At 42.6% G+C, this 20,077-nt stretch overlaps 1 protein-coding gene across 3 annotated transcripts in view; it reads right to left on the reverse strand.

The window, feature by feature from the left end:
• The window catches only part of ACSS2 (acyl-CoA synthetase short chain family member 2), a 54,693-nt gene that overhangs the window by 16,746 nt on the left and 17,870 nt on the right, over window positions 1–20,077 (reverse strand). For 2 of the 3 annotated variants that reach the window (XR_014527290.1, XM_083508064.1), the window contains exons 3-9: window positions 14,002–14,093; window positions 11,584–11,687; window positions 10,995–11,067; window positions 8,872–8,947; window positions 8,011–8,125; window positions 5,761–5,799; window positions 1,205–1,342 (exon numbers count right to left, since the gene is read on the reverse strand). Coding sequence is in view for 2 of the 3 variants with exons in the window: in XM_083508064.1 (XP_083364190.1) it covers window positions 1,205–1,342; window positions 5,761–5,799; window positions 8,011–8,125; window positions 8,872–8,947; window positions 10,995–11,067; window positions 11,584–11,687; window positions 14,002–14,093 (637 nt within the window). In the remaining variant the exon portion in view is untranslated. The remainder of the gene's footprint in view (window positions 1–1,204; window positions 1,343–5,760; window positions 5,800–8,010; window positions 8,126–8,871; window positions 8,948–10,994; window positions 11,068–11,583; window positions 11,688–14,001; window positions 14,094–20,077) is intronic. The other variant, XM_083508065.1, reaches the window with a different exon arrangement.

Raw genomic sequence — 20,077 nt, forward strand, 5'->3', positions numbered from 1 at the left:
GTATTTGCACTATAACATTGTGCCATCAGATGGCAGTGTGGGGTCCTGTTTTTCTCTACCTGTTTTCCCTGTTTAAATTTACAATGCATTTAACTGAAACACTACTTTGATGTGTCTAGTTCCAGCCATTTTTTTACTCAAGTACTACCGCATTGAACAAATACATCAGTAAAACTTCAGCATGAGAGAAGGAAACATATTTTTACTGTATCATTAACCACATTATAACAATAACATTAGTTCAATCACACACAAGGGTAAGCGGTATGACTCCCTTTTACAGGGAAACATCACCATGAAGTACTTTTCTTTGCAATGTTTACTTGCAGTCTCATAATTAAATGTGAAAATAGTGGCACCAATCCCAAACACAGCCCTGAGAGGTAACCAAATTAGTTCATGTGATATTTTTGTAGTCATCAAACCACTGACCACATAAATTCAGTAAAGTGAGTGCTCTGTACAGCAAGCAGTGAAATAAACACTTCAGAGATTATGCGCAGACTCTTATCTCGTGTGAATTTAAACAGATGTATACAAGGCTTAGGAAGCATATGTTGTTATGAAGAAAGCCTGTAATGTGTATATGTACTATGTATAGCAAAGACTAAAAAATATTAGGCTTTCTGTGCCTCCTTCAATTATTTATGCCAACTGCTGCTCAATAATCAGTGAAAAAATACATGTGGCCAGTCCTGCACCCTGCATGTATTTATATACACACAATGCCACCACCCCAGAATTTCACAGTGGGCCACATGAACAGAACAAGTCAGACCACTGCTCCAATGGCATCTATTTTGATTGGCAGCAGCTAGGCGGGGTTTCTGGGCAAAGAACTTTCACAGTACCTGCTACCAGAGATCCTTTTATGGGGAGATGGGAGGGACTGAACCTGGGACCTTCTGCAGGCAAAACATTCTCTACCATTGAACTTTCCCCCTTCCAAGTAACCTAGAGCACCTGGAATACAAGAGGTCTCATTACACTAATGTGTAATTAATGTTGCACTAATGCTACAAGTATTTGTAGAGATAGGGCCCATTTCTGGTTCCAGACCAGTACTGTGAAAGCATTAAAACAGTAAGCATTTGGATCCAACGCATCCACACAGCAGAGTGAACAGCAAGCGAGTGTGACTTGGCAAGTAAATATTAACTCTTCACTTCATGCTTTGGCACAGGATCAGATTAAAGGAACATACCTTCGGTTTTCCAGTTGACCCACTGGTGTAGAGAATAAACAGTTCGTCTTCCGCATCACACCAGACAGGCTCACACTCCTTGCTAGAATTCTTCATTGCGTTGTGCCACCAAAGGTCGACGTCTGAATTCCAAGGTATCTGAAGAAAACCACATAGTAAGAGGCACACATAATGCTTAAAAGACAGCAAGATGGTCGAAAAAACCCAGCTTTGGAGCTCTTGCACTTTAATTGATTATTTTGGCTTCTAAAGCAGAACTCTACTTCACCGTTTCAGCTTTTCTTCTATTTTTAAAAGCGTTATCCTTTCTTAATAGCTGCAGAAGTACAACTACAGTGTTAACACACCACAATACCTGTTTAAATGAGCAGTTCTGACCAAAACTGTGGTGTCATTAGTTCATCAATCCTAGTGATTCTGCCTTAATAATACTGATCTTATTGTTAAATGCTGTTATTTTTCCAAGTAGCAAACAAAGGCTACTGAACATCTGTCAGAGCCTAAGCAATAGCTACAGGAATGTAGTGCAGGAGTAAATATAATTATTACCAGTAATGCTGTTTATCGCATATATATAAACTTGATCTGCAAGTTCTTCATAGTCTTCCATCTATCGTCACAACAATCGAGTAAGGTAGGCTACTCTTACTGAAAGGCTGAAATACAAGCTTGCCCGAGGTCAAACAAAGTCTCTGGTGGGGGGTGGGTGAGAAACTATTAGAATTCTTTTAACCAGCAGCCCTAAGGATCAGGAATAATATTCACCAAGTCTGCATGCTTGGCTTTAGTGAATATGTAAGTCTATTATCAGAACAGTTGTGTGCACATCCTATATTCATATGCAACTATTAATAGTTTTCCCCAGTGTGTGTCTCCCACTGTGTTTCATATAATTATAAACCACTTCAATAATTTGTCTTCCCCTGTATGCATAACTGTATTTTCATCTTCATGTTTCATGAACAAATAGTTCTTTACAATGGGTAGCATTAGGAAAGCCCCTTAATGAATTTGAACAAATTATTTCACTGCATTTTAGACAAGTCCTTGAATTTATGCAAGCCAGTTCAACTTCATCTGCTGAGACCAGAGCTATCCAAACCACTTCATTTTGAATATTCTGTGCATGTGCTGTGGACAAAAGGTGCATAAAAGGAAGCAATTCAGGAATGGTAAGGAAACTCCCTCATGGCAGTCAAGAATGCCTAAGGGAAATACAAAGGTTTCTGAAATGAAGTACAACACACACTTTAACTCCTGTGCGTTCATGAGCAAAGGCCCTCACCAGTGAAGATCAGCTGATATCAACCATTTTATTCTTGCAATTTTTATATTCACCTTGGAGGCAATTGTGATGGAGAGGAGGAACATAAATATGTTTTTTTAAATAAAAATTCGTACATAAATAATAAATCCCCAAATAAAGTAGGTCGGTGTTATGATCCCCAGAGGGGCTATGATTCTGAGACACAATAATTTGGAAGAGCCACTTAGGGAGTTAATGGCAAAGGGATAATTATAAATATCACACTAAGGTGGCATGCAGGAAATCCACCAGAAGATCCGGCATTTAATACACATGCACAGAGCCATTTTATATGTTCTCTTTATGTAAGTGAAGCATGGTTATTATACATCCATACTAAGGAGAGCAACATGAAGTTCTCCAGACGCTGCTGGACTACAGCTCCCATTATCCATGACCATGCTGGCTGGGACTGAAGGTGGTTGTAGTCCAAAATCTAGGGGCCACCATTCACCACCCCTGGCTTCAGGCCTTTGAGAAGCCCAATGGCCTGCAGCCATTTATTCTCAGCACAGGTCTAAGTGTCTGTCTATCAGCAATCTCATCACTGACTGCTTCCTAGTTACACTTTGCTACCTGGATGGATACATTAAAAAACATTAAGTTATGGAGAAACTATACACATCCATATTCTGGTGCTAAAAGTATTAATGTGGATGAAGTGCCATTTATTTATATGGGACCTAACTTCCAAAAGAACCTTTATTTGGTGTTCCAGATGAAGATGGTTGGAGAACAGCTCCCAAGGAGCTAAGCAGAAATCTCATTACAACGAACAGCTCAGGAACCAACCATTGGTGGGCAAAACGTAAACATCAAACTAGTGTTTCCTAAGCTGATAGGTGAAGTGGAACATTTTTGAAAGAATAAGCATTACCCACTCCAGAGGAGCCCTCACCATGTTTCTTTATGTGTTGCTGCTGCAAATTTCCCCTTCTCAGTGGAAGGGGGCCATTTTAAGCATTTTAAGCTACACTGGGCACAACTGGATCATTCGATTGCACCCAATATGAAGAAACAGCAGAATTAGCTGTCCCCAGCAGAAGCTGATTGAAGTAGACAAGGCTGGAGCAGTATGCTGGTAGAGGTGCGGCAGGCAGCCTCCATGTGGGCGAGTGCTTTGGGCTCACAGAAGTCTCTTATTTTTAATGAATATATCATCTATAGCACACTATCAGTTCTCTCATAACAACAGTGCACCCTAGTAGGTATTAATGCAAAGGCAATGCTTATAGAACAGTGAGTCTGGATTCTTGAGTGTGTATCATGTAAACTGAAACTGCTACATAGCTCCTCTCCCAGTTACATCAGGCTTAACTATAAGATGATTTTAGTACAAAGCCAATATTGCAAACCCCACTTTGAAGTTGGCTTGAGCAAACAAAACAAGTCAATACAAAATAGTTTTAAAGAGTGATTAGGTGAAACAAGCATTCTTGTTGAAATGAAACAAATGCAGTGTTGTGTACCCAATTTTCATTGAATTTTTAAAAATCTTTGAAAATCCCAGTCTAGGGAACTGATGGGTGGTGAGGTGGGGAAGAGAAACACAGTCAAAAGGCTGTTGTGGAAAGTTTGTGTAAGGCGTAACAGTATTTGTGCTACCAGGAACAGGATATCCTCATGCAAATTTCTGTAGGACTCTCACACCCCCTTTGCACAGCCTAACGTGCAGTGCCAAAGCTGGTAAATTTTTGGAAAGGAGCCATAAAGCCACCTTTCAGAAAAAGCAGCAGCTTACCTGTATAGCTAAGCTTTTCCCCCTACACTTTTAACAAAAGAACATGTGAGTTGCAATTTCTGAATAATCCCCTTCCCTGTGAAGAACAGTGATGAAAGGTTAGTATTAAAAGCTGATACAGCACCAGTATGTCCTGCAGCATGTATTGAAGTCTACTAAAAAAAAAATACTGAGCAAGTGTTTCAATACAAATCTTTCAGTGTAGTGCTATGATATGTAAGCAGGAAAACTGCCCAGGGCAAGGGTGCAAGCCCAGAATGCAAAATGTGGTTACATGTCTATGCTGTCAGTCAGCATCCGACTCACTGTCCATCTGGTGCGGGGGCAGCTGCCCTAGAGCTTGCACAGTTGGTAGGGCGTTTGGCAGGGGGTGTTAGCATGATGCTCAGGCTGTGGGGCACATGCTGCTGACCAGCAGGACCTCGCACTGGTTATGTGGTGGCAAACAGTAGCAGTAACAGTCACTGCTGCATATACTAATGGATAGAGTGATAGGTGCATATTGAGTAGTATCTGCATCACACTGCCTTTGCCAAGAGGCTACACCTTCTGGAGCCTATATGCGCTCTTTCATTCACCGCTCAAAGACTGTATCCAAATCCTTGCTTGGAGTGCTTACAGCTTGAGAAGAGTACACAGCAGTTAAGCATGAAGGTTATACAAAACCATGCTCACTTTCCAAATATCAAGCAACAAGCCAATTCCCAGAAAAGACAAAACCTCTGGAAAATAATATCAAGAAATTGCTAGTAATAGAATTACTAATCAAGGACTAGTAATAGAAATCTCCTTGTACTGGAAAGCCAGTGGCAAAATCTTCGTTCTTGTAGAATCGTTTTTCAACACAACTTTGATGCAGAGGAGCAACCATTTTGATCGGATTAAGCCAGCTAAGAAGGGGAAAGAGGACAATAAAGGCCGGAGCCACATCTCAGCCTGTTACATACAATAGTACTCATTTGGTACAATGCTGGTGGAAGCAGAGCTGGCTCAGCTGTCAGGGTGGAAGCATGAGACAGGCTACTTCACAAGCCCATAGAGCTGCTTTAAGGTAAAGAAATGGGGTCTGAGCACAGAACTCCTGGAAGCTGCACCAAGCCATTCAGTGTGTGAACATGCTGTGCATCATGTAACCCCGTTTCAGGACCCCAGCTGTGCTTATTTCCTAAGAGATATCAGAAGGACCCGCATTCCTTCACCACCCCTTGACATTTTCTGTTGGTTTTACGTTTCATGTGCATATACAAGAAGATACTAAGAAAGTGTTAGGACTACAACAGAGTCACTGTCCCTCCCAAACAATCCCAGGCCATGGCATGTATCGCGACGCTCCCTTCCAACCCTTGGGACAGTGATGTCTATGACTAACATGCAACTGATGGAAGTGGGGTTAGGAGGCCACACTGTGCCGTGCAGCGAGAGTGAGAGCAGGTAAGTGAGGAGGAGTGCTGGAAAGGGAAAGCAGAACAGAGGGGTGCCGAGAGAAAGCTTCTGCTACACAGTAAATACCTTGGGATGGACTCTCTTTGAACTCTCAGTCTTTTTTTCCTGTTAAAAATTCACAAAGATATAAGATTTGAGAAGTGGAAGAGTTGTGCTAGGGTGCCTATACCTTTTAAAATACCATGCTGGCAAGGAAAGACATGATGCAGCTGAGAGGGTGCACATCATGGCTGCAAAAGCGCATCTTCTTGGATGCTAAAGATGAGCTGCAAAGCATAGGCTCAGGCAACGGGTCAATCCCTGACAATGCTTCTTGGCTGATTCCATTTCAGAGCTTTTCTTCCTGCATACAAGAGCCCAGGCTGGTCCTCTAGCCTGTGCTTTCCAGTGCAGGATGAAGCCATGGAAAACCAGTTCTTATACTGCTAAGGTAACACAAAAAGGGCACCTGCAATAGGCTTCTAATGATCTAATGCAAAACAGCCAAAGAGAAATGGGTTTTACTCAGTGCTCTGCAGAGAGCCAGATCAATGTGAAGACCAAGAAGCTGAACAGGTATAAAAAGGGGGCAGAACAGGATTTGCCCTAGTATGACGTGTCCTTGCTAGTTCACTAAAAAAGGAAGCAACTTTCATCAATGCAGCCATTGTTAATACGTTGCTCATCAAACAATGTAAACAAAGTATTCACTGCCCATACACTGGCAGTAGTTTGTTCCATCGCTAGTCTGGATGCAGGTTTCTGAAATAGCTGAAGCTTCTGGACCAGAACCAAGGGCAGAACCACATAACCTCAATTCCAAGCACTGTTCACGCTAGGCATTACAATATATTGTAATACAGAATAGCCTCTAGAGAAGGTTCACTTGGCTCTCCAACAGGATTGTGGCTAAGTTGAAGTATCTCCAGCACAGAAACCTGGCACCGGAAACCTCTGCACTTACAGAAGCTATCCAGAAAATATTATTCCTTCTTATTCCCCTGGTGCTGTGATAAGGGAATCTAGTTAGCACTGTGTGTTTACAGGAACAGCACAAGTGCTGCGGAAGGTAGTGGAAAGATAAACTGATTAGTTTGTAAAAGGCAAGGTGGACATTGGGTTACAACTTATTTGTAAGATAAGTGGGATGGGTCCAAGCAACAGTGAAGTGCTCTGGGAAGTCTGCATGGCAAGGGAGAATGTTACTGTGCCAATGGATTTGCAACCTGAGGGTTTCCCAGATGATAAACCAACAGGAAAAGCAGGAACTATCTCAGAGTTATGTTCAAATTAGTTCCTCTTTTTTTGCAGGAATCCATACAAACATAACAGAAAGACAGATAACCTTGCTGTAGTACAAGATGAATAACTTGTTGCCCTCCAGATATTGTTGGACTATTGCTCCCATCAGTCTCTGCCAGCATGGTCAATGGTCAGGGATAATGGGAGCTGCAGCCCAGAAACCTCTGGAGGGGCATAGATTCTGCACTCTTACTGTAATGGAAATACCTGTGATTCCCATCCATATTCTGATTGTAAATACAGCTTGCATACTGCAAGCACTGATAAATTTCACAGAAAAAAAGCCCTGGTCCCATCTAAATCTAAATCTAGTTCAAGAGCATGGTGAGAAGCCCACCTACTGCTTATTTCATCGCGCAGGTGACTCTGTTAGTGTGCTTGCTGCTCTCACAAAGACAACTTAATGTCTCAAGTTTAAAGAAAATATGCACACAAAAATGTCCTGTTTTCAGACCTTTAATTGTATCATGGACTAAACACATGATAGCTTTTAGATTTCTATCTGTGGTGGAAGTAACAATTCTGCTATGTAAGTGAGAAAAGGCCCATATGTCTTTTAGCACCATATAAGTTTTAAAGAATAAACTTTTCTAGAATGGCAAGAGGCTGGGGGTGGGGAAGAGTGAGGATGAAGTGTAACTTTGCTCCATTTTTCTGTTTTCTGCTGAAGGACCTGATAATAAGTCTCATGATCCAGTAGTGAAGCTTGCCCAGGAAAGTAAACTTTTAAAAGCACAAATCTTCGGCGGCAGCGATATCACAGGCACTATCCAGTGAGTGGGTATGATTATTATACAGCCATATCACACATAACAATCTCAATTGCAAGGCAAGGGCTGTTTGTGAGAAAATAGCATTTCTTCCTGGCAATGCTAAACAGTTCTGCCTACAATGCAGATAGAAGAACCAGGAGCAAAACAAATCTTAACTCCCGATGGCAGAATAATTATAAACATGCAATCATCTCTCTCAAATAAGGAAAAGCTGCTCAAGCCCTTAAACAGGTCCTTCACCCATTTACAACAAGAAACTCACCTGCACACTCTGGCAGATTCTCTTGAGAGGTGGAGACTTGCTGCTTGGCCCATCCAGCACCAGTTCTTCCCTTCCTAAATGCTTGACCACAATGCACCTTCGCAGAGGGGCATCCCTACAAGGAGAGGGAAGATGAAGTCATGAGCCCAAACTATTTTAATGGAAAACACACAACAATTCCAAGAAGAGAGTCTAGGTCATTTGCCTGAGCAAGTTTGAACCTGTGCAGCTGATTATGAAAGTATGAGGCAGGCTGGATAAATTATATTGATCAACCAAGTTCTACCACTAAATTGCTAAGCACATTTTACTGTGGGGTGTTACTTCACTGGATGGAAAAACCACTTTCCTATCAGTCATCTGATGTCATCATGATGTCATAAGTGGAACTGATAAAAATCTAGTCAGTCAAAAAGGGCCCCCACCCCTGTGCTAAACCATGGGTTCCAAACACTCTTCTAAACAGAATGTCTAACTCTTGTATGCAAACAATGGTTTGTCAGTTCAGACACAACATTTAACCATAGGTAAGCTTTCGCACCAATGGCTTGATGATGTATGAACTGAGTCATTGAAGTGGGGATATGTTTTGACTTCCTGCCCTAATTAATTGTTGACAAATATCTTGTGCTGGAAAGTCAGCAACTTCCATTTCAGAAGTAGTTAACCAGATAGGGGAGAACAAATGCTTACAAGAAAGGTTATTATAGTTCTAAACAAAATGCTGTGGGGTGGACAGAGGGAGCATCTTTCAAAAGGGGTGTATGTACACGGCACATAATTTCCCCAGCTTTATTTTTATCCACACCTCTGTGCCAGGGATGCTATAGTGTTTAAGACCACAACTGCAGTCTGACTTACTTGTCTTTACATTTCTGCAAGGCGTCATCTGCTATCTGCTTCAGGTTAATCAGCTTATCACCTCTATAAAAGGCATCTACAAAGAGTAAGCAAATCATTAAACTGGCTCACCAGAACAGCCTGCAAGCACTTGAAGGCCACAAGAAGAAAGGGACAGCTTGGTTTAAAGGAAAGGATGGAAACAACGGAATTAAGAGAAAGTTTGCTAAAGTGAAGACCAATCATGGACACAGTAGAGGCCTCTATGGTAAGGATCTGAAGTCTGTGACCCTCCATATGTTGTGGGATTCCTTCTCCTATCAAGTCCAGCCAGCATGGTCAATGACATAAGAATATAAGAATAGCCTACTGGCTTGCAAGTATGGCATCTAGAATAAGAAATCAAGATGATAAACAGATGAGAAGTGAGTGGGAGTATTTAGGGGATTATTTACCAAAAAAAAAAATGATCTCAAATTCCAAGTACGGGATACCTTGTGACCAACAGTTGATAATATAAATGATATGTCAATGTGAAAAATAAGGTGAAGGAATTAATGTATATGCAGCTAAGCAAGATGTACAAAGAACCGTCACTGAATGCTGGGTGGGGTGTCTAAAAAAGAACTACTGTATAAGAATGGAAAACGATGTAATTGTAAAACTGAAAATCTAAAAAGAAGAAGAAAAAGAATATAGCCTGCTGGATCAGACCAATGCAGTGGCGTAGCGTGGGTTGTCAGCACCCGGGGCAAGGCAAGTAATTTGCGCCCCCTAACCCGTGGATTTGCGCCCCCTAACCCTAACCCCCAGATGTTGCGCCCGGTGCGGCCGGCCCCCCCTGCACCCCCCACGCTACGCCACTGGACCAATGGCCCATCTAGTCCAGCTTCCTGTTCTCACAGTGTCCAACCAGATGCCTCTGAGGAACCAAGAAGCAGAACATGAGCACAAGAGCACTCTCCCCTACTGTGGTTTCCAGAAATTGGTATTAGGAAGACTTGCTGCCCCCAACTGTGGAGGTAGAGCACAGCCCTCATGGCTGGTAGCCCTTGATAGCTTTCTCCGCAAATGTGCAATGCTGAGAGTTGCACTTCAACTGCAGGCTTTCCACCCCTGCTTTATGGAATAAATGAAACCTACCTTACTGAAAGGGCCTCAGGTTTCAGTGCCTGCCCAGCACATTTTGCTGCAAAGGACAAGATGCCACTCCCATTCAACTGAACTGGCAACTCAATCTTACTTAAATATTTGCAACAGGACAGTGCCCACCATTTCACCCAAGAACAGCAGGCTACTTTACAGGGTGCAGGACAGGCTGTGTGCCCCACACAGCTCTGCCCGCCAACTAAATGGAGATGGTTGGAGAGCTCCACAAGAATGGCTGGGTGAGGGGTTGATGCTCCTCCTGAGGTGGTTACATCACTCTGTCTAATGGTAGGGCCAACCTTGTATGTTTACAGTGAGCAATAATCTTGGAAGTGTTCTATGGGGAACAATCAGAAGGAAGAAGATTTTACAGGACTTTCCCCTGTTTTAGTTCGACATGATGTAGCAAGTGGCAGGAGACTAATATACAGATCTTGGAGAAATTGATTTATTGTGTTACAAAATTAAACAGAAACAGTTTGAACTGTTAAGTTAATGCATGCTTTCAGAATGTGGAAATTCCTTTATTTTTATTTATCTGGCATGGAAAGCCAAACTGAATGTCAAATCATGAACTAAGAAAGCAATATCATGCATATATCTAGTTAGAATTATCCCACTCTTTTCAGCAGGGTTTTTCCCTAGGCAGCTGCATAGGATTGCAGCCTAAAAACTGTATCCAGAATTGCACCCAGGAAATCTGACACAATTTTTGAAACCACCTGTAACAACAGAAACCATCAAACAAAGTGGAAGGAGGCTCTTTCGATAATGAAACTCCACCTTATCAGAAAACGGATGTATTGCCCACAGCTTGTGCCCTGACAAAACATATCCCTGGACTGCAGTTCAACCCAGTAATAGCTCCTTCCTAGTAAGAGGAAGAGCATAAAAAGTTAACCGAACATGGGGTGTTTTCATTAAAAGGTCAATCTTGTTTGCAAAGTATTCTGATAAGATTAAGGGCCCTGCAGTTTAGAAGAGAACTGTTTTACCTGCAGTGATGAGAAGTGAGCAGTGGGAATCAAGGATCCTTTCACAAAGGGATTCTGCCGAGAAACCTGCAAACTAAAAACAAGAACACACGGTTAATCACACTTGCAGTTGTGAACAGGGACTCAACGAATGGCACTTTTACAATATATTAGTGCCATAACTTTTCCAAAAGGCTATTCTAGAGTGCTCTAGAGTTCCTTAGATGATTATCAAGGTTTTTTTCAATGAGAATTGCATATATATTTCATTGAAATACAGTTTGCCCATGGCTACCAGACTTCTGCAATGTACAGCTTTGCTGACACCCCCACATGTACAGACCATGCATTGGAACACTCTGCAGAATCCTCTGCAATGCTCAGGGAGTGGGGTGGCAAATGTCAACACGGAAAACATTCTCTAAAAACCTAAGCTTAAAAATCCTTAAACTGGAACACAAGATTCCACCCCCCCAAAAAAAACCCCAGTTCAGGGGCACAAAGTTAGCTTAATTTGGGTTGCTATCTGCTACAAGCACTGTTCATTTCAATCTGCAGCCAGTGCCGCACAAGAACAGAAATCACACCAGAAGTAATTGCTCCTTCCTACCACAATGGAATGAACTGCTCCAATTCTGGCACAGGCTAGCATGGCTACCACCAGCTCAATGATCATTGGCATGTAGATAGAAACTCTGTCTCCTTTCTTTATGCCTGTGGAAGAGAAAGAGATGTTTCTCATGCCAAACAGCAGACACTCTTTTTGCCATTCAGCCACTGTGTCCTGGGCCCTGGTATTCCAAGAGAAAGAACAAAGCTGGAAAAAAAAGAAGTCAGGAGGCTCAAAAACACAAGCATACAATTCCTGAAAGATCAGAAGTGTATGCATGACAAACAAAACTTTTTTGGGGGGGGGGGGACTTGGGATCATGGGATCTGCCCTGGGGTTACCAATGAAAGAGAAGCATATTGTGGCTGAATTCAGAAGGGCATCTTTGCTTCAAAGACATTGCCAGTGGTATCAAGGGATGGCACTACAGAATAAAATGCTATTAATATGTTTTCTTCAAGCCACAGCTAAGAAGAGGAAGCACACTGATGCTTCATTTCCATGTTGCTTTGCAAAACACTAGCAAGTTAAATTCTCACAACAGCCCCAGTAAAAAGTGCAACTATCTCTTTAGTGGAACCAGTCACCGTTTTGTATTTAGAAGTTTCTAAGGCTAGGTAGGATATGTTTCTATTTAAACATTTTAGAATATAAATATACCAAAGGGTTCTCTTGCTGGTCAGATGTATCTAATATGAAATGTTATATGCAAACATTTGTTACATTTTACTTTCCTTTGAAAAAGATAACTTTATATTAACAGCATTTTATTTTGTAGTTCCATCCATTGATACTACTGGCAACATTCCTACAATCGCCTGATATTTGTTTTTTAAAGCTGAATACAACTTTATTTGACCACACCTTGCCACATATTCACGAGCCACATGTCAATATGTTTGACAGATAAAAAACAAACCAACAAATAAGATCATTCGAAACATATTTGTTGCTTTCACTGATACCTATCCCTATATTCTGCATATTTTACATTTGTTGCTAGCATTGGTTTCTGCCCTGCATAATAAATTATATTTCTTCATGTTCTGTAGATAAACATTATGCCACATATGTATAAAATAAGACATAGCAATTGAGATATGCAAAATCAGAAGGGTGACCAAGAGGACATTTATTAAAAAGTAATGCAAAGTATGCAGAATCAAATAATAATAATTTATAAAGCTGAATATGCAAAGTTGCATGTAATCTTATCAGAGTAGTGTATTTTTCGCCCCATAGGGCGCACCGGCCCATAAGGCGCACCTAGTTTTTTTGGGGGGAAATAAAGGGGAAAAAAATTATTTCCCCCTCAAGGCGCGAGGCTGGGGCGGGGAAAGCCCGAGCTTCCCCCGACCCCAGAACAGGCTGCTCTCCGCAAGCCGTGGGAGCCCTCCTGCGGCTTGCGCAGAGCTACCCGAAGCCCCGGCGCGACTGCTCAGCGCGACGGGGCTTCGGGATAAGAGGCAGGTCCGCGCAAGCCGGGGGAGCCCTCCAGCGGCTTACGCAGCGTTGCCTCTTATCCCAAAGCCCCGGCGCGCTGAGCAGTCGCTTCGGGTAGCTTTGGGATATGAGGCAGCGCTGCGCAAGCCGGGGGAGGGCTCCCGCGGCTTGTGCAGAGCTACCCGAAGCCCCGGCGCGACTGCTCAGCACGCCGGGGTGCAGGCAGCTCTGCGCAAGCCGTGGGAGCCCGGGGGGAACTCCCGCGGGCTCCCACGGCTTGCGGATAGCTTCCTGAAGCCTGGAGAGGGGTCGGTGCGCACCGACCCCTCTCACTCTCCAGGCTTCAGCGAAAACCTGCATTTGCCCCATAGGACGCACACACATTTCCCCTTCATTTTTGGAGGGGGGAAAGTGCGTCCTATAGGGCGAAAAATACGGTACATTTTGACAAAAATTCTGTTTAAGCCCCAGTTTGGAAGGAACAGATGCTTCTGCTCAGAAACAATGTTGGGATGGATGTGGTGCAGTTTTATATTTAATTAAAAAATATACTGGAGGTATATATATGCCCTTCTTTGTACAAGTTCTTACAAAGCTGTTTTGTTTTAAAAGTCACAAAGATCAAGTTCGTTTAGCACATATCTGTAATCCATTTCCAGCATTTATCACCACAATTCTAACCCTCTACCAAGTTGTGGGGGACAGGTGGGGTCTTGACTTCGTATTATACTTCTGAAGCAATCCTTTAAGCTGCAGCATGATATCAAATGAAATCCCTCCTCTTATCTCAAAATGAAAGTGCAGCCTGATCTGCATAGCTCTGCACTTGGGAGGTGCAGCACAAATGTAAAAAAAAAATCCCACAACCTCTTCCCCAACTTCAGGCTTGGATGGCAAGACCTGTTACACTCATCAGAGAAAGGAGGGATGCTTTCAGAGGCAAGCAAATTTGCAGACTCCCACAGAGTCAGATACCTTGTTCCTGAAGAACATTGGCAAACTGGCAGACTTTACTCAGCAATTCACTGTACGTGATCGTCATGGACTCCCCTGGTTCATTTCCCTCCCTACAAGGGGAAAAAAAGGATCAGTTATGAACACAGACACTCAGTGACAAACTATGACTGCACAGTCTGAACAGCAAATACAGCTCACCCACATTTCTCAAAGGGGCACAAAGGACAAAACCTGCAGAAAGTGTGACAGGTAAATTTATTAACTTGTCATATTTCTAGCCTTCTAGAAAAATACAGCAGAAGACACTGAAAAGACAAGTGGGCATCTAAAGCTGTTAACCATGGTTTCCCAGTTCAGACAAAATGAAAAACTCGAGTTAATGGAAGACTTCTTGGTTTGATTGTCTCCTAGAAGACAATTTTATTTTTTTCTGTAATCTATATGTTACGCAGACTTATTAAGATCTTGGGGGGGGGGGGGAGGAATTTCCTACTATACAGGAATGAGCAAAGGAGTTGTACACCCACTGCCAAGGCCCATTCGTGCCTCAACTTATTAAGCTAAGATAGTATCATCCTTAATGAAGATGGGTTAATGACTGTAATTAGTCTGGCTGTTGGCAGATCACAGAACCCTTTTCACCAGTGGTTGGGAACCTCCAGCCTACAGGCCTAATTTTAGCCCACAAAGCCATTTCCTCCAAGCAATACCCATCTGCCCCGCATTTGACATCAGGTGTTGCATCAGGTGTGGGGCAGGTAATGACATGGTTCCAAAAGGACAATTAGGAGCTTAAACTGCATTCCTAACTGTTACTTAGCAAGCAGGATCACCAACCGCACCGATCAACATTGACAGAGCTTTTTTTGAAGCTGACAGCTAATGCCATTGTGATATCAGGCAGGGAGCCTTGCACAACTATAAAAAAATGCCCCACATGAGTGAAGGTAAGTTTTTGCTCTGGCCCTCAGAGTGGAAAAAAGGTTCCATTAACCTGTTTTTTGCTCATGACCAAGTGACAGGCCTAAGGTTTCGCCATCACACTTCTAGATTTGACTTCCCTGCCCCGTAGCATTCAAACTGGATTAAACATTGTCAGCTGCAGCTCATGTGAGCCAACTCTCAGTTGCCTTCAGCCAGGTGAAAGCACAACAGCTGGCATTTGGGAAAACTTTTTTTTTTTCAAATTCCTAAGCACAAGATTCAAAATTTTAGGCATCAGCATTAAGTGCCAGATTTGGACAATGACAGAAACAGCAAATATTTGGTGCTGGTACAAGGGCAGCATGCTAGATTAGGTGCTGAACACTTTCTAGCACCACCACCAAAACTTCCCCCTGCCCTCACCTTTCCAGAAGGAAAGGCTAGTGAGGAGAGTGACCAGTTGGGGACCACTACTGCTCTGAGCACCTTCCATCTATGTCCAGTCTTCCCCTGCCCACCTTTCCTGATATAGAGCAGGAAAGACTGGGAAGGATGGGGGTGTTGAGATGCATGCTGTTTTGGCTCTCAATGGCTTGAGACATATAGGGAAGGTCAGCAGCTCAGATCATCTGTTTCATCGCATGTAGAAGGGCCTAGTTTCAATCCTTGTCATCTCCAGGTAGGGATGGAAGAGATCCCTGCCTGAAATCCTAGAGATCCACTGCTAGTCTGCATATCTAGATATTTCTATAAGGCAGCTTCCTTTGTTTCTTTAATACCTCCAGACACCTTAACTTGCAGCTGCTAAACAACCCACAGCCTCTCTCCCAGCCATGGAGCTAGAGAGAGGGTAGATGTCTTCTGCCCTCCTCTGCAGCTTCAATGCTGGAGGTGGGGATGGCTGGTTGCTCATCACCCTTGCTTATCTTGACTGTAATGTGTCGAACGAACCTGCTGAAGCCTGAAAATGGATCGCTAACATCTGACAAGTGTTTGAAACTATGCTTCGATTTAATCAGAGACTGATCTTTGGCTCCCGGAACTGGAAATTTTATTTAGTACCCATGTGAAATTCTTCTAGACAGTCATAACAGTAACTACCTGGCTACGTTCCCATGCTTTAGTCACCTGGCAGGTTCTTGCCTCTGTCTGCGGAGAACAAACACATTCCAGCTGCCATTATTGATTGAGTGCTGATCCCCTCCAGAACTGATTATTGTGCATTTAATAAGGGTATACATTCTTGCTCATGTAAGGGTGGGCATAGCCATGCTTTCAGGTGTAGCTCAATACTGGTATCCCTCATGTGGATTGGTGGAGGAACAAATGCAACATTGCAAGCAAGTCTATATAAAAATGCAACTGCTCTCAAAGTTTCTACTAGCCTGTCCCTTTTATTTGTGATACTTCAGCATCCTGAAAGAGAAAGAAACTCATTAGATGCCCACTTTAGGAGGTTTTCCAGCATGGTCGCCAAGAAGGTATTGCTGTCTTGCCACAAAAGTCAAGGCAGAGGCCTGTTTGCAGACCTATCATCTGTCGCCATGTGGACTATGTAGCTTTCATGTGATTTTAAGTGCCAGTTTCTTATTCTCAAGTTGGGGCAGATCATTTCAGAAAGTGGCACATTTATTTTTACTTACGTTCTCCACATTCCCGGAAGGCTATTATTATATGTAAATTCTATACATGCCTACTCAGAAGCAAGCTCCACTGAACTTAGTGGAATTTACTCCCAGGTGAGTATGCACATGATCACAACCAGGGTGTAAACAACAACAACCCAAAGTAACTAGTTGCCAAGACAGCTGTGGCTTATTGGCACTAATACCAAACATTTAATGTTGTTTCTGTCCTTGCCTATACTGGATTCCTAAAAAAAAAACCTACTGACAAGAATCTGGTTAGCATCTGCCTTAACAAAGTTAACATCCACCAAAGTTACCATCCTCTTGTGGGTCTTTTCTGCTCAGAACATGCCCTTAAATGACATGCTTAAACTTACTTTTTAATTACAAAAGTGGAGATAGATCATTTATTGTTTCAACTTTTACATGAAGTGGACTCTTAATGGCATAAAAGGGAAAATCCTCAATCTCCCCTGCCCCAGAGGTACAGAGACCCTGGGTGTAATCAAATACGTAAGACAAATTATCTAAATACTAAAGGGCATAGCTCAAGACCACAATGCAACTAAGAACCTTTAACTGAGGCCTCTAGACCAGGGGCAGGGAACCTGTGCTCCTTCATGTGTGGCTAGACTACAACTTCCATCATCCACTGGGCATGCTGGCTGGCTGATGGAAGTCCAACAACATCTGGAGCAGCACTGGCTTGCCACTCCTTCTCTATACCTATCTGTTGCACAAGAATGTGGCACACGATGAATAAAAGATTTGGCACGTCTTACTTTCCCTGCTCCCAGGAAGGCGTCACTCTGTTCTCCCTTGTCAAAAGGGCTAATGGGTTAGACGTCACATGTTAAAACCCCAAAGATCCTCAGTCACAGCTTATTTGACTGCAGTGGCGGCTGGAATATTCCCCAATAACCCGAGCCCTCATTTGAAGCATGAAATGGTTTCAGGTTTAATTTATGTTCTCTTACACAATGAAACTGCAACACATTGCACACCCATTCCCTCCCCTGGGCTCATACACTGCTAAGAAGCCTATTTGCTCACAGCTAGGGTGAGGGCTGATGGTGTAAGATGAGCTGAGTCCAGCCTAGCAAATCAGACAGGGAGAAGGGGGTTCCACCCAGTCCTCTGTAGAGAGCCAGATCAATGTAAAGACCAACAAGATGAATGGGCAGAAAAGAATATTGAAATAGAACTTTTCCCAGTGTATGAATTTTCATTGCTAGTTCACAGAAAGAAGAAGCAATTTTGCCTTTCATCAATATGGCGATTGTTACGATGTTGCTCACCAAACAACGCTAACAAGCTATTCACAGATCTCTCTGCTATAATACAATATATTAAATACTCACCCCCACACAGCCCCCAAAGCCCCACACATAACAGCATGGATCATGCCCACATTACAAAAAGAGATACTTCCTTAGTCCTACATGTACAAAAATGCAACAAGAGGTTAGAAATTGTGGATGCTAATCAAAAAAAAAAATCCAGTGCCTTTGCTTTCAGAAAATAGAACAAATTGAAATAAAATCTTTTTTAAAAAAAATTAAATGACTTCCACCAATAATGCCATGGATCTACATGCTTGCTTCATATCATCTTTAGCAAAACCTTTAGGCGTGTCTCTACTGAAAATTCTGTCACTTTCTGGCCTTCTTACTTCAGTATTGTCTAGAATTGCCATCAGCTATTCGTTCAGAAGATACAAAAAACAAAACAAAACCCTAACCCTTACATACCAACTAAACTTTATTCAGCACTGAAAGTTAAACCAGAAAGAGGGCCGTTTCTTCCACATTCTGATGTTCAAGACAGTATGGCATATGGTAAACACACTCTGAAAATTAGTTTGTAAACTTCAAAAAGCTCTTTGTATTGAACATCTCAAAAAGCACGTTATCTTTCATGCTGGTGTAAAATACAGTTTCTCTCAAAAATGTGCTGACATTCCTACAAATATTGATGTGGATATTTTATATAATATCCTCAATTTTCAAAGTTAAAAGGAATTTAGTAACAAGGAAAAAGTAAAGTAAAAGTAAACAGTTTCCCCAACGAGTCGAGATAATAAAAGTGAAAGACTGTTCCTTCTTTCATTAAAAAAACCCCCCAAAGAAATAAGAAAATGTGCAAAAGCAGCTTGGAGAAATTGGACTTCTAGAAGCCCTACAACCAAGATAAACTCCACTTTTCATGTAAACACCACTTCATACACAGATTTCATTTCTACAGGTCGGCATTGCCAATGCAGCACCCTTGGCAGAACTACACCTGCATCTGTGTTAGAAATGCAGGTATATAAGCTATTTGCCAAATGGTGCCACAACAGAATGCCTAGTTGTAATTTTTATTTTTATTTTGGAATTTTAAAAGCAATCTTACTTGTGAGTCATGCAGGGCGCCATTTTTTTACTTTCACTTCCTGCAGCAACACCCAGGTGACTCGGGCTGCGGAAGTTTTACTTTCAAGTCTCAGTCGCCACACATCGTGACCATACGCCTCAAATTTGGCCATGTCAAGTCGCTAACACACCTGATGCCCAGCGAATTTCAAACACTGACCTGCGTACAATCCCTTTGGTACCCATGAAAGTACCAATTGAAAAGCACCGCCACTGAAAAACAGGCTTCAGAGTTCTTCGCTGCGCTACATATAGACTGAACATGCTGCCCCTTTTCCAAAATCAATGCTGACTGGGTGGCAGCTGCCCTCTCCCTTCTGTTCTGGACAGGAAAAGTACAGGTGAGAAAAAGGAGTTACACTTTGCCAAAAACCAAGCGGTGCCAGTGGCTGAGTATAGGTAGGTTGGCATATCTTTTTTTCTTGTTTTATTGGGGGGTGGCAGTTGTTGGGAGTCACTTGTGCTTGGCTGGGGAGCTCTGGACTGTAGAAACCACTTTTACAACTTTTGTCCCTTTTGTGAGGCTTTAATTTTTCTTCTTTTTGCAGAACTAAAGGGACAGCAATCTGCTGACCTTTGTCTATTTCTTGCCAGAATAGCTGCCTTAAACTTAGGGGGTTGTGGGGGAAACTCTGGACCACTGAGGCCACTTCTTCCATTTCTCCCTTTTCTGAGTGCTTTTTCTTGTGTGCGTATTTTCCCTTTTTTCCAAAACAGAGGACGGGTGTGGTGTGACGTTTGCTGATCTCTTGTCCAGCCAGCCATCTCGTGCTTGTGTTTGAAGGGCAGTCAAGGCCTCAGAGGTTAGCTTTTACTCTCTCCATCCTTTTCACTCTCTCTCTCTCTTTTGGAAGCAAATGGATGGAGAACTCTCCACTCAGCCACCTCATACATCGTTGGCAGTAAAAAGGTGTGTGTGCATGTGTGCGTGTGCACATATACCTGAGCCGGTTTCTCCAGAGAACTAAAAAGCCAAGGGGGATTCTGATCCTGTGTTTGGGGTCTGTTGTTAAAATTGTGCGTGTGTTGGGCTGAGGGTTCATTCTGCAGGGCTATTTTTAGCTTTGTTGACTGATTTGACTTTTCCCTGGACTTCAAACAACAGCCTGCTTGGCAAGTCTTTTCTGC

The sequence above is a fragment of the Podarcis liolepis genome, assembly GCF_965112155.1.
Source record: "Podarcis liolepis genome assembly, chromosome: 6".
In the NCBI taxonomy this organism is placed as follows: domain Eukaryota; kingdom Metazoa; phylum Chordata; class Lepidosauria; order Squamata; family Lacertidae; genus Podarcis; species Podarcis liolepis.